General features: G+C 52.6%; 5 protein-coding genes across 5 annotated transcripts; 3 read left to right on the top strand and 2 right to left on the bottom strand.

Annotated features, from left to right (window-relative positions):
- Positions 1-483: 483 nt before the first annotated feature.
- Positions 484-2,146, bottom strand: Z518_08666 (uncharacterized protein; the record flags this gene model as incomplete). The annotated part of the gene is made up of 2 exons (XM_013414406.1): positions 484-1,460; positions 1,534-2,146. The coding sequence occupies 2 exons, from the start codon at positions 2,144-2,146 to the stop codon at positions 484-486; spliced, it is 1,590 nt and encodes a 529-aa protein (XP_013269860.1).
- Positions 2,147-3,788: 1,642 nt separating this feature from the next.
- Positions 3,789-5,597, bottom strand: Z518_08665 (uncharacterized protein; the record flags this gene model as incomplete). Its single annotated transcript, XM_013414405.1, has 4 exons — positions 3,789-4,238; positions 4,418-4,981; positions 5,032-5,114; positions 5,171-5,597. 4 exons carry the CDS (start codon positions 5,595-5,597, stop codon positions 3,789-3,791), a joined length of 1,524 nt encoding a protein of 507 aa, XP_013269859.1.
- A 677-nt stretch (positions 5,598-6,274) lies between these two features.
- On the top strand, positions 6,275-7,126 carry Z518_08664 (uncharacterized protein; the record flags this gene model as incomplete). The annotated part of the gene is made up of 2 exons (XM_013414404.1): positions 6,275-6,695; positions 6,759-7,126. 2 exons carry the CDS (start codon positions 6,275-6,277, stop codon positions 7,124-7,126), a joined length of 789 nt encoding a protein of 262 aa, XP_013269858.1.
- Positions 7,127-8,217: 1,091 nt separating this feature from the next.
- Z518_08663 (uncharacterized protein) lies at positions 8,218-9,680 on the top strand (the record flags this gene model as incomplete). Its single annotated transcript, XM_013414403.1, has 2 exons — positions 8,218-8,904; positions 8,961-9,680. The coding sequence occupies 2 exons, from the start codon at positions 8,218-8,220 to the stop codon at positions 9,678-9,680; spliced, it is 1,407 nt and encodes a 468-aa protein (XP_013269857.1).
- An 868-nt stretch (positions 9,681-10,548) lies between these two features.
- Positions 10,549-12,182, top strand: Z518_08662 (uncharacterized protein; the record flags this gene model as incomplete). The annotated part of the gene is made up of 2 exons (XM_013414402.1): positions 10,549-10,672; positions 10,720-12,182. 2 exons carry the CDS (start codon positions 10,549-10,551, stop codon positions 12,180-12,182), a joined length of 1,587 nt encoding a protein of 528 aa, XP_013269856.1.
- Positions 12,183-12,337: the final 155 nt, after the last annotated feature.

The following is a 12,337-nucleotide window of genomic DNA, read 5'->3' as shown; positions in this document are numbered from 1 at the left end:
TAATACTAAGACCCTTCATCAACCCTTTCGATCTACCCTTCCTCCTCGTCCAGTCTTCACGAATACAAAACGCACTCGTGTTCCACAATAACTATATCGTCCATATTGCTAATAGCTCTCTAAGATGGACGTTAAGTCGATGTTGGGTCCCCAGCAAGATAGTCCTCCGTCACCTACGAAGAAGTCGTCAAAACGGTCACCAGAAGAAGACGAAAAGCTCATCAACCTCCGCCAAGCCAACATGACGTGGGAAGACATTAGCAATCACTTTCCCGGCCGTAGCGCCATGAGCTGCAGACTGCACTACCAAAATTACCTGGAGAAAAGGAATAACTGGAACGAAGAGAGTATGACAAAGCCGGCGCGACTGTACGAGAGGTACATTGAAAGCGTCGTACTAAAAAGGCGTCCGGCGTTCTACTATGGCGATTCGAAGAGTGGGGTGCGATGCCATACTTCGTTCCGCTCTTCTGAGATTCGAGATCATGCCGTTTCCATCGACGGTCCGACTTTTCTCCCCCTTATTCGCACGATCTGCTTATGCACGCTTGCGATCGCCGTCTTGAAAGACCACTGCCTTTCTCCCTCGGTGTATCCCAGCTCCAGCACCAAGTACACCAGGATCACGAATCCCACCAGCGGGACGGAGAGGGCAAAGTAGACCCCGAAGCCGGAGCTCCCCGGCAGGTACGGGTCCGCCATGCTGAAGAGGCTGGCCGAGAAGGATAGCGGGAGAAAAACGATGCCTAGGATGGTGAGTGCCTTCACGCTCCTGGTCTCGCGGCCGGCTCGCTCCGCCTCGCGAAGCGACAGATCAGCCGACGTGAAGGTGACGCGGTTGCCCGTAAGGCTGGCCAGCGTTGAGATGGCGCCAGCCAGGGCGTTCACGCGCCGTCCAATCTCGCGGTACCGGCGCATGAGGAACCGGAAGTCGGCGGTGCTGTCGGTCCAGTCCTGGCAGCGGCGGCGGCGGCGGCGGCGGCGGGTGCCGGATGCGGTCTCGAGCGGGACGCCCAGCTGCAGCATGATGCCCGCAAGGTCGTCCTGGTACTCGGCCGTTCGCCGCATCCAGGCTTGGACGTCGCTCCAGAGCTCCTCTGTCGTGGAAAGAGCAAAGGGCGTCAGGTCGGCCCTCCTCGAAAGGTGGAACTGTACGATGTCGATGTTGGCCTGCAGGAACTCGGCCAGCTTGAGGAAGTGGCTCGCGACGATCTTCTCGACGAAGATGCGCAGGGAGCTTGGGTCGGCGAGGTCGACCGCGTCGGAGTGCGTTTGCAGATAGAACAGCAAATCGTCCAACAGCGACGATCTAGGAGGGCCACACTTCGCCCTGAGCTGGTTCGGGAGCGGCATGAAGTCCAGATATCCCGAGGCGAAGGGCGACGTGAGGACGTCCTTTCCCGACCGCCCATCGTAGTCGGTCAAGATGCGTCGAATCGGAGGATCGCAGATGATCAGGCCTATCGTCGTCAGTCCCTTTCCACGTCTCTCGAGTCCCACGGCGACGCAAATAGAAAAGGCACGCACACATACACGTCCAACCACCCACTCCGGTCTTCTTGCTCCAGAAGGTGCACTTTCGCCGGCAGATTCCAACATCGGAAAACTCTCCCATCAGTCTGGTCACGGCGATGTGCCGTCCGGACGTGTCGCAGATGATGCGGAAGCTCGTCGGCCGCTCGGAAAGCACCAACGGCTCGTGATATTTGAGCGAGACGTGATCCCTCTGGCAGGTTGCGGACGGAAGGATGGGAAGGCCGCCACCTTCTCCGGTCATCCTGTTGCCCAAAAGCAGCAGCCTGTCGTGGTCCATGAAGAGGGACGGATGAAGCCGAAAGTGGTTCCCGAGAACAGAGACGAAGTCGTCAGAGAGGCCCTCGAGGAGGTATATACGGCGAACATCCGGATCGCTCGATCCTGCCTTCTCCTTCAGGTCGGCCGCCAGAGATGCGGCGTCCGTAAACTCGACGGGTGTAACGAAGGGCTCGGCCAGACGGAGCTGGAGGGCAAGAACCCTGGCCTTGGCCCTACACCACGGCCTCCATGTCCCAGGAGGCGGAACTGATGAGCAAAAGGTCGATTTTTCCAACCGCGGGTCACTCGGACAGAGGGACTTCCTCAGCTCGCCATAGACATCGTTCCCCATGCTTTCCTTGCCCGTCTCTCTCGTGTCGGTCAAGACTCTACTTGTCTATGGCTGAAAGACTCAAATTCGTCGACATGAAAGGTTGCTGGTCGGGAAACAAAGATTGCGTGACAGATTTCGCAGACGGATGAGCATTTCGGCTCCTTGATCGAAGGTCGATCTGGCGAAGCGGCTGGCTCTCAGAGGCCGCAACTGATTGGAAGATGCCACTTCTTCGACAGCTTTGGGGGAATAGGAGGGGAGCGGGACAGGATTCCGAGCCACACTAATATCGTCAGAAGTATTTTGTGCAAAAGCCCCGACGGCACGACTCGCTATACACTTACAAACCGAGGACTGTCAGCCGGACGCAGTTCGTGGCGGAGTCCTGGAGTGGCTTGGCCGACATGGTTTTTCGCCACGAATCACATTGCAGACCCATACACTAGAGAACCACCGTAGCAGCAGAAGACGATCGCCGCAGAAACTTCGAAAGCCAGCCGGCGCATACGCATTCCCATTGGCCGGCGTTGCGCGCGAATATGCAGCGATGCATCTTGACCGGCCTAGTCGGTTTTGAATCCCCCATCGTGTACTGTGGTGTTGGGGCATTTTTTCGTGACCCCCCCGGCCAACCGCCTAATACTACACCTTACCACCTTAGAGTTAGGTTTGCACTAAGCCTAATAAGGGAATTCATTTGTTACGTTACGTGACCGGTTAATACCATAAATTTAAGCCCCTGCGGAGTACAGAGTATTTTTCACCACCTAGTACGGAGGTGTGCTCCAAATGTTGTTACAGTACGCTAATGCCTGAAATAGTATAGTGGTAACATTCGAGCGATGACTTCAAAAGACAAACGACTTTCTAAAGGCTCTAGGTAGAAGGCGCCTAACAAGAGCCTAAAGGTGCACCAAGCCATCACTATAATTATTGGATTGGGCTGAGGTTCATAGGCCGCTCTAGGCGTCACCATACCTAAAGAGGGGGAAAACTAATCGTCTTTTGAAGTCGTCGCTCAAATGTCACCACTAGATCCCATCAGGAGTTAGTGTACTGAAACAACATTTGGAGCACGCCTCCGTACAGAATAACATTACCCAACGTGAACTAGTCGCGTGTTTCATGCCATGACACGTGATGGCCAACCCTGCGGATAGATGGGCATTCTCTACTGTTACGTAGCACACAACTAGCAACCCCCTTGGCATTCAATTCAATTCATCATATCGTAGATCTAGGTATAGCATGATAGGGTGGGTAGATACTGAAGAGTGTTGACCGCAAGATAAACTAGCACCGGCCATGCTAACAGATAGACAAGACTTCGGCTACGAGCGAGATCCTTCTGGTTGCCCTGAGGATGAAGTTCCTGAGTGAGGGGATGATCTCAAGGGGCTGACGTCAGGATGCCTCAACACACACGGAACAAAATCTCTGCAAGGTCGCCGCATTACCAGTATCCTCGCACACCCAGACGGACAGCCTTGTCGCCAACCTTGTGCCAGGTCACTAAAGTGGTCACTAGTAGGAGGGAGTTGGCTTCAATCAACTTCACCTATCTTCTCGCCCGCTACATTTCGCCCGCGGGCGGTTGACCTGAATTATGGTAGGAGATTTGGGGGGTCTTGCGGCAATACGTCTTCGATTATAGTGCCACCTAGTATAGCGGCAATTTATACGTGTCCATCTTATAATGCCACGTATCAATCGACGCCTGTTCGTACTGACACTCCATCGTTGTCCCATTATTCGTCCAAACCGGTCTCAATGGCCAAGCACAGATCTGCGCATTCTGTCCAAGGTTCTCACCCCCAAGATACGTCGCATTCAGCGTAGTCGGCACAGTGCCTTTCTCCACCCAGTCAATCAGAACCGCCAAGTTCGTCTGCGGAAACGGCCCGTTCGGCTGCAACGTGTTCGGCGAGCAGTGCGCGGCTCCGGGGACCAGGAAAAGACGGTACCACTCATTCAATGATGCAGCGCTCTCATTGTACGATTGACCCGGGTACATAATATTGCGGACTGACTCCCAGTATCGCACAGACGAGGCGGTGGGAATGCTGTCGTCGGATTCGCCGTGGTAGTTGATGATTTTGCCGCCCGCGGCCTGGAACGGAGTGAGATCTGGCCACGTCGTCTGCAGGACGTCTTCGTAGCGTTGCCAGCCTTCAGTCATCCAGGTTGTGAGCGTGTCGTAGGTGACGTTTTCGAGAGTGGGGTATATTAGCGGCGTTTTGAAGGTTGAGGAATTTCTCGACCCATTCACCGCCGAGCGACGAGACGTACGGACCCCAAGAACCTGTGGTATTGTCGTATGCCGTTTGTGCGTCCGCGAAAGTAGCCGCCGGCTGATAGGAGAAATAGGCGCGACGGCCTTGGGAGTCGTGCAGGCCATCGAGGATCGCATTGGCGACGGCCATCCCTTGAGCTGTCACTGTTCCGTTCTGCTCGGGCGACGGGGGGCGCGGGTGGGAATGTATTTCCAAGCTCATTGGCCGGGCAATAGTAAGCCATGCCAATCGTGGTGTTGATGTTAAAGTGCAGTTGGCACAGGTCCGTCCGGGCCACGACTCCATCAGACTTACCATCCAGTGGATCGCAGGCGGTGATGGTTTCGTTGGCGATTTTTTGGAGTTCGCAGGGAGGAGGGTAATAATCCGGGGTTTGTTCCACGACGCCCGAGTAGAGGTGTTGGACTTGTTGCTGACCATAACGAAATGCCGGCGCACCGGTAACAGCGCCATCGAGTAGGTCACCGAATCGCTGGAGCTGGCTCCAACCGTCACGGCCACCTTCAGAATAGCCCCGATAATAGGTGTAGAGCTTGGGGTTGGACATGTTGAAGAAATTCTTCGTGAACTCCTTTCCGATAATCGTCATCTCGTGAATGGCTTCGTAACCGAACATATACAGGGTATCGCAATAACAGTTCCATTGGCAAGCAGGATAACTACATCAGAGTTTGTGCCGAAGCCGCCGAATCCTGTAGCCGTGGTGTCAACCAAGGTGTCGGTGATCGTGGTAATAACATGGGCTTACCGCCGTCAGTAGCTCCGGCCGCCGCTCCGGCCGCCGCTCCATATATGATGCCACCTGGAAGGGAGCCATTTCCTGAGTTGATGGCGTACCCGCCGCCACCAGTTGACAGAAAACGACGTTGGAAATTCTCTGGTGTGGGTAGCCAATACCAAAGCAGCACCTGATCGTTTCTGCCATCATGCGAATATGCGAAAGAAACGTTGCAGTAGTCGAAGACAGCGTTTGGAAACATCGCCTGGTTCACGACCGCAGCATTGGTCACAGCATTAACCACGACCGAGTCTGGATCAATGGTGATGCCTGGAAAGGAGCCTGCTGCAGGCAATGTTGTTTGTACACGGGATGATGTGCAGACATCGTTCAGGCTGGCAGCATGAACGACAGCACATGCTGTTAAAAATGCCGTGGTCCAGAGTAAGGAGTGCATGGTGCCGGAGACGGTTAAAAGAGAGGAAGGCAATGATAGTCCTGCCAAAAGAAATTCGATGTTGCTGGAGAGGCGGACTCAGCTTTACAGTGGAAGACCCCTGGAGACCCTGGCGGGCCGACACAAACGACTCAGCCACAGTCTTGGCGAACCCGGCGGAAAGCGCCCCAAATGCCAAGCAATCCGCCCTCTGGCGCCTGTCTGAGAGATCTACAACAAACCCGAACATGGTAGAGTCTGATACCAGACTTTTTCTCTGCCAAGCATGACACTGAATGCGGTGTGCTAAATGGCAACAGATTGTATCAGCTCGCGCTTGCCCCTATCACGGCCGGCGCTTCTCGAAATGTTCGCTGTAGTGGGATCGGGCGCAAGCACCATCAAAACTGAACATCACCGCTGTTGCAAAGACACACTCATCAAACAACTAGGGCAGCATCCCAAAATTTCGAGAGCCCGGATTTCGTCAAAGGCTGTGCGATTTCGAAGACAGGCTTTTGCGACTTTGAGCAATGAAGGGCAACATAGCTTCCCTCTTGTTAGGATTCCTCTCTTTCTCTCGAGCCGTCGCACAACTTCTCAGTTGCTCAGATGTTGGATGTCCACCTGACAGCAGGTCAATAGACGCGTCATGTCAAGTGGATGACAAACTCATCTCATCGATCGGAATCGCCAGCATGAACACATCACTTGACACAGAGCCCCTTGCCTGGACGGTCGCCATCTCTCGTGCTGACGCTGGACCGGGCGATCTGACGACTTACCACAAGGAGATCTACATCGGGCAGCCTTCATCACTGAACTTGAAGGAAATAGCCACAGTCTCGGGATGTGCGTTGATATTCACCGGCGCAACGCTTCAATTCGGCTCGAATTTGGCTGCCAATCCACTGGAAGACGAGAACGGAAGTTGTGCAGATGCTCTCCCAACCCAATGTGTGACTGATTTGATGAGTGAAGCACAAAATCTTGTCAACACGACGGAGCTACAAAGTGGCAACTTGATGAATTGTGCAACATTGGCACAATTTCTGAATGCTCGAATGCCATCCACCTGCCCTTCTAGCTTTGGATCCACGGACGAGATTTCAACTCCGAGTAAGTCATTAATCCGTCCGGCTATGTGCTCAGACAGGTAAACGGTACTGATACAATGCAAAGGTCTCAGCGGCACAAACATGTCGAACCCGTCCACATTATCTACTTGCCATCCGGCACTCTCGAAAGACTACAGTCTCACTCATCTCGCCAACATGAGTGCTTCATCCGAGCATCCTTCCTCACGCGAGGCTTTTGAGTGGCTGTATGGAGTAACGCCCGTCCTGACGGTGTTTGCACCTCTTGATGATGGCTCCTCGTCAGAGGGTCCTAGCATTTCCGCAGCTGAGGCGCATCTAACCTGCCTCAAGCCTATGGGCAACAACTACACCACCTCTGCAACGGTAGTGGGCCTTGGAAGCGGCATTTCGAGGACCACAGCGCTGCTCTACCTCTTCGTCGCCCTAGCTGGTTTCGGAGTCCTTTCTTGAGTTCTGAGCATCTTGCGATCTCTGATGGTTGGGCGTTAGTTTGGGAGCCCATGACGTTTTAGTGCTTATGGAGTTATCTTTTTCATCAGTCTTTGAGAAAGTCTTACCAAGAGATTGTTACATTTTCGGGGTCGTTCAATTTCCTAGAATTCAAATGATTTTCATCTGATCTATGTTGAGTGGAAGGCTTCTCAGAAGCTACGACTTGCTGTTTTCTGCGGTGTCTTCTTTTCCATCACCACTGTGCGAACCGAAAATTTGACTTTGGCAGGTAAATACACGTCCTGCGCAGAACTAGATTGTGCCGGGTACGAGCCGTACGCACTGCTTCCCCGAGATGTCAAGCCACATAACCCCTCCCAGAGGTGGGCCTGGCATGGAATTCCGCATCCTGATGACAAGTCAGCCATCAGCTGTCCGGACGAGCTCAGTCCTAGCGATTAAGCGCCCACAGATATTACCTCCAACCATGTCGGCCATGAAACCTCAGCCGCTAAATTAGAAGGTCTGGGATCAGCTGCCAAGAATCAAAACTAGCCATTGATCATAATCGAAACATCCCAGCGGGAAACAGGCCGGTCGAGGCTTGCCTGGGCTTCCGCGCGCCTGTCATTTGCCAAGCCGCGGCGCGCCGATTGCTGGAATACTCTGATACGCTGCTAGCCATGTCTGCTACGTTAGATCTATACTCGGCCAGGCATAATTCAGAGCAGGAGGCTGAAGGGTATGAGAATCGATCCTTACCACTGTCAGCGCGGGCACCGATCGATCGGCGAGCTCCTTATCTGTCTCCTTGGGGTTGTCGGGCATGGCGGAAAGACCTTGGCATTGAACGTTGGGCGGAATCCTCAGCGCCAATGTCCTCAATATGGAATGGCTTCGTGGTGTTGACCTAAGGTGTCCTCAAAGAGACCTGTCTCGAACATGAGCGTGGAGTGGCCTCTGAGGTTAGACTGATCAAGTAGCTCGGTGGGCGAAAAGCTGATGAGAGAAGATTAATAAAGCTTCGGAAGTACCTCCCCTGACGATAGGACACCATCAGCAGCACAAATTCCATACTAGTCACACTCATCTATTACGACACCAACAGCATGCATCTTTCGCTATACGGTCTTCTGGCCTCATTGGCACTGCAAGGACTTCCGTATCAAGTCCACGGACGAGCTCTTCCGGACAAAGTACTAGGAGCTTGCGATGGAGAGAATTGTCCCTCGTCATCATTCACGTTCGAGCCTCGTGCCTGGAGTGCAGGACATCCGCAAGATTCAAACCTCCTAGTCGATGACGTACCCGAGGGGCTGAGTCCAGAAGACTCCTTCGACAGAATCGTCGTTAGACGAGCAAAGTCTCCAGGTAGTTCCTCACTAGACACCAGTAGTCCAAACAGTCCAAATAGTCCCAGCACAAACAACGACCCTCTGAATCCTGCTCCCCCACCTCAAGCATCTGGACAGCCCGGCAGCCCTCTACTTCTGAGCGACTCTGCCCAGCCATCTAATCCCGGAGCGCCTCTCATCCTCTCTAGTGCCCCTGCAGCAGCAGCAAGTGATGAACCGGATGCTTCCGCCAGTGCGTCTAACCCTGTGCAAGCCACTCCGGCCACTGCAAGTGCCGGTGGTTCTCCGACCGAAGTTTGCAAGCGAAGCACCTCCGGTCTCGGTCGTCGCTGCCCGCCTCCTGACCCTGATGATGCGAGCGCATTAGAGAGTGGCGACAGGAGCGACCCGCCGAATGTTCCACAAGAATCGAGGCCCAATCCGAACAATTGGTATTTCAAGGTTGATGCCGGAGCTTCACAGCGTGCAAGGACAGACTTTGAAAAAAACGCAAAAAGAACAATGCGCCTGATCTGAAATTTCCCTCTTATCACGACAACTATAAAATTGCAAAATTCGAAGACTTGCCAAACGGAATTTTCAGCCAATCCGACAGCGGGATAGGGCGACAGACCATTCGAAATATCTTCGACTCCATCGACCCAAGTATATCTAACCCAGGACCTGCAGGCAGAACAAACTTTGTGTCCTCAAAGACCCCTGCGGACTCCAAGCCGATGCAGCAGAACACTTTCTCCGAGGACGGAAGGATCATCGTCGCTGAATTTAACGACGTCAACCTAGACGGTAACCAAAAGCTCTCCAGAGTCAGATGGAACCGTCTCATTGTCGAGCAGTATCAAGAATTGATGAAGGAGCGTGGCTTGGGGACTGCCAACTTGCAGCCCATGGGCCGTAACCAGATCGATAATACTGCCACGAAGACCACTTTGCAGACAGCGATCAGGAATGTTTACGCTCGTGACAGTGCAGTCGAGGACCTCGACGAAGACCAAGTCTTCAGATTCAGGTCAGACTCCGACAATCCAGACGAAAAGAAAGCTTTCGATGCCTTGAGCTTCTCCGACAATGTCAACGGTGTTTGGTGGATGTTGACCGAGTCTTATCAGACTCTGGGAAAGAAGAGAATCACTGCAATATATGGCAGGCTTGATGCAGGGAATCCAGAAAATAAAGAGTTGCTGGCTGATTTGGTGCTAGAATTTGGGCCCGCCTGAGAACCCAAATTTTCGTATTTCCAACATGAGCGGCTGCTGGAGACTGGGCTGCATGGAGATTTCTTTCAGGTTGTATCTTTTGTCATTCACCTTGAAGGTTCTAAAGATTCAATAGCATTGCGTCGAACAGAGCGAGATGCGGATAGAAGGGTGAAAACTCGTGTGTAGATTGCAACTATGGATGGGGGGGGAAGGCCCCCTATATAGGCCAGAATAGGGGTTCTTGGCACTTGGTACCAGCCGTCTGACACATTGTATGGTGGTATGAGGTGCGGGGTAATTTTAGCTTGGTTTGGTAGAGTGCTCAAATAGGCTTCGCGATAATTTATCTAGTGTCTTAGCACGTTCTTCAGATTGAGAGTATAGACAATTGGACTCGGACTATCTTTATTGGTATTGGCGTGACCTAATAGCCACACAGCCTTAAAGAAGTTTGAAACTGTCGGACAGGATTCGTATATACAAATGGTCTGACTAGTGGACGACCAATGGCATGACAGAAACCGCTCTATCATTGCCGCGTCTGCGACATGGCAAGCGCTTATAGAATGGGAGTGGCAACAAAGTCAGCGGCTATAACAAGTATATAGAGACCCTCGTTCTCCACCTAGTTGACAAAAGACAGAGCACTCCTTCAAACCAAGTTGCGCAAGAAGTTTGACAGAAACGTTGGCTTTCTTGTGGTATGACTACAGCGCCAACGTTACTAAACTCAAGAGTTGCGCCAACAAGCGTCGGCCATCCTCGACCAGCCACGCCCACACGAGTCCAGCGTTTTTTGATCGCTTGTCTGCTTTGAGACCGCAAGCTTGTGAGCAGCTGAATCAGCGAACGCTCAGAGTGATAAGATATATGAGGAATGAGAGTCATGAGTTCGGATGAAAGGTCATGCACGAACCATCTGCAGCCTCTGTTGGCGGACATAGTCGCCTACACGCTTAGAGCAGAGAACCAAGGAGGGTGCGATGGATCATATCTGAGGCTAGTGAATCGTACAACTCACCCCTACCACTCATAAAGTCCTTCTGACAATCCGAAGACCAATTCAACGACGAGGTTCTCCGTATCTGGTTCATCACTCAGCAAGCGGATCCCCCTCGACGCAACGAGAAAATCTTTCAGTACGATTGTCTGCTCGCACGAAGACACTTACAAGGCTTCCTACTCCGTCATGTCTCGGAGAGTCTTAAATGTTCTAACATATCAGTTTCTTTGACCGAAGCGATTACTCGACTGAGATCCATCGTTCCAAGCGAAAGATTACCTCTGAACTCGATTGACGATGTCCTGGGAGATGGATGGCAATGTTTCCTCTGCGCCGCATTCGCAAGCCTGTATCACATCCCTATACTGATGGCAAATGCTCGCAAACAACCTCTGACTTCGAAAATTATTGACCAGGGACAGGAGGCCTGGTTCTTGACAGCGGCGTGCAAGCTTGGCGACCTTGATCTAATCCGAAGCTCTTTCGCAGAGTTTGATTTAGGACCATTGACAGCTGAAGCTAAACGTTCATTTCTGCTCTCATGCTTGTGCGCAGCGATTCGCGAAGATTGGCAGCAAGCTTTCAATTCCCTGCTCGATCTTGAGCTTGATCTCGACCTGAACGCAGACGATCCCATCTGCCGTCGCCCTCCTATTCGAATTGCAACAGAGAAAGGACGTGTTGCTTACCTCAAGACGCTTTTCCACCCGAGAAATCGCCTTTGGACAAATGGTTTGTCCTATGAACGCGCGATCGCTTCTGCGGCAAACTACCCTGACCAATCAGTACGAAGGGAATTGGTTGATCTCTTTATCGAAAAGAGAGAAGGGCTTCTATCCCGTGAGATGAGAAAAGAAGTGCTATGGGGCGCTTGCCGATGGAATGATCACAACTTGATAACGCTTGTCCTAGAACGTGGCGATGTGGACCTCTTCGCTTCGCAGTCCTTCCTTACGGGTCGGCAGTTTCATCGATGCGCCTTAACCATTGCAGCAGAGCACAACAGCATCGCTTGTGTAGAGTTGATCTTCAGAACTTGCCGGCCCAGCGACCTTGAAAAGCCTGAAGCAACACATAGTATCGAGTCAGCCTTTCGAATTGCAGCGAAGAATCGCTACCTTCATATGTTGAGACTGATTCTGCCATACGAAACCCGTCTATCGTTCTCCGAGCAGTTTCTGTGGGCGGCGAGAGTCGACGGTGGCATAGCTGCAATGGAGGCATTCTGTGGACCAGATTGTATACAACGCAACGGAGATGTGCCAGCTGCGGATACCGCCTGGAGAGGTAAAATACCTTCTGTCGGAGGCGAGGCTCTTCGCCTGGCTGTACTGTCTCTCAGCCCGAGCAATGTTGAGCTCCTGATGAAGAGGGGAGTGAGGCCCACCGGCAAACTGTCCGCTGGATCAGCAAAGACAGACAAAGAATTTGTTGCGCTGCAGGCAATTGAGGAGTTGTTAGAACGCCGAGGCTACACGTTATCGCCTCATTCATCAATCGGATCCTCTGGACGGTGAGAAGTACGAGCCAGGTCTTGGTACCATTGAGTTCTCGGACTCATTTTGAAGTCAGAAATGAGTCTCAAGGCGTTACCACGGGGGAACGATGCTCGAGTCCGACCAGGTGATCGGGGAATGATGTTAGCCAAGCTTGTCCGATTGATGGTAAGTCG

This window comes from Rhinocladiella mackenziei (assembly GCF_000835555.1).
Source record: "Rhinocladiella mackenziei CBS 650.93 unplaced genomic scaffold supercont1.6, whole genome shotgun sequence".
In the NCBI taxonomy this organism is placed as follows: domain Eukaryota; kingdom Fungi; phylum Ascomycota; class Eurotiomycetes; order Chaetothyriales; family Herpotrichiellaceae; genus Rhinocladiella; species Rhinocladiella mackenziei.
Note: the sequence above shows the minus strand (reverse complement) of the source record. Positions and strands in the feature narration are given on the sequence as shown.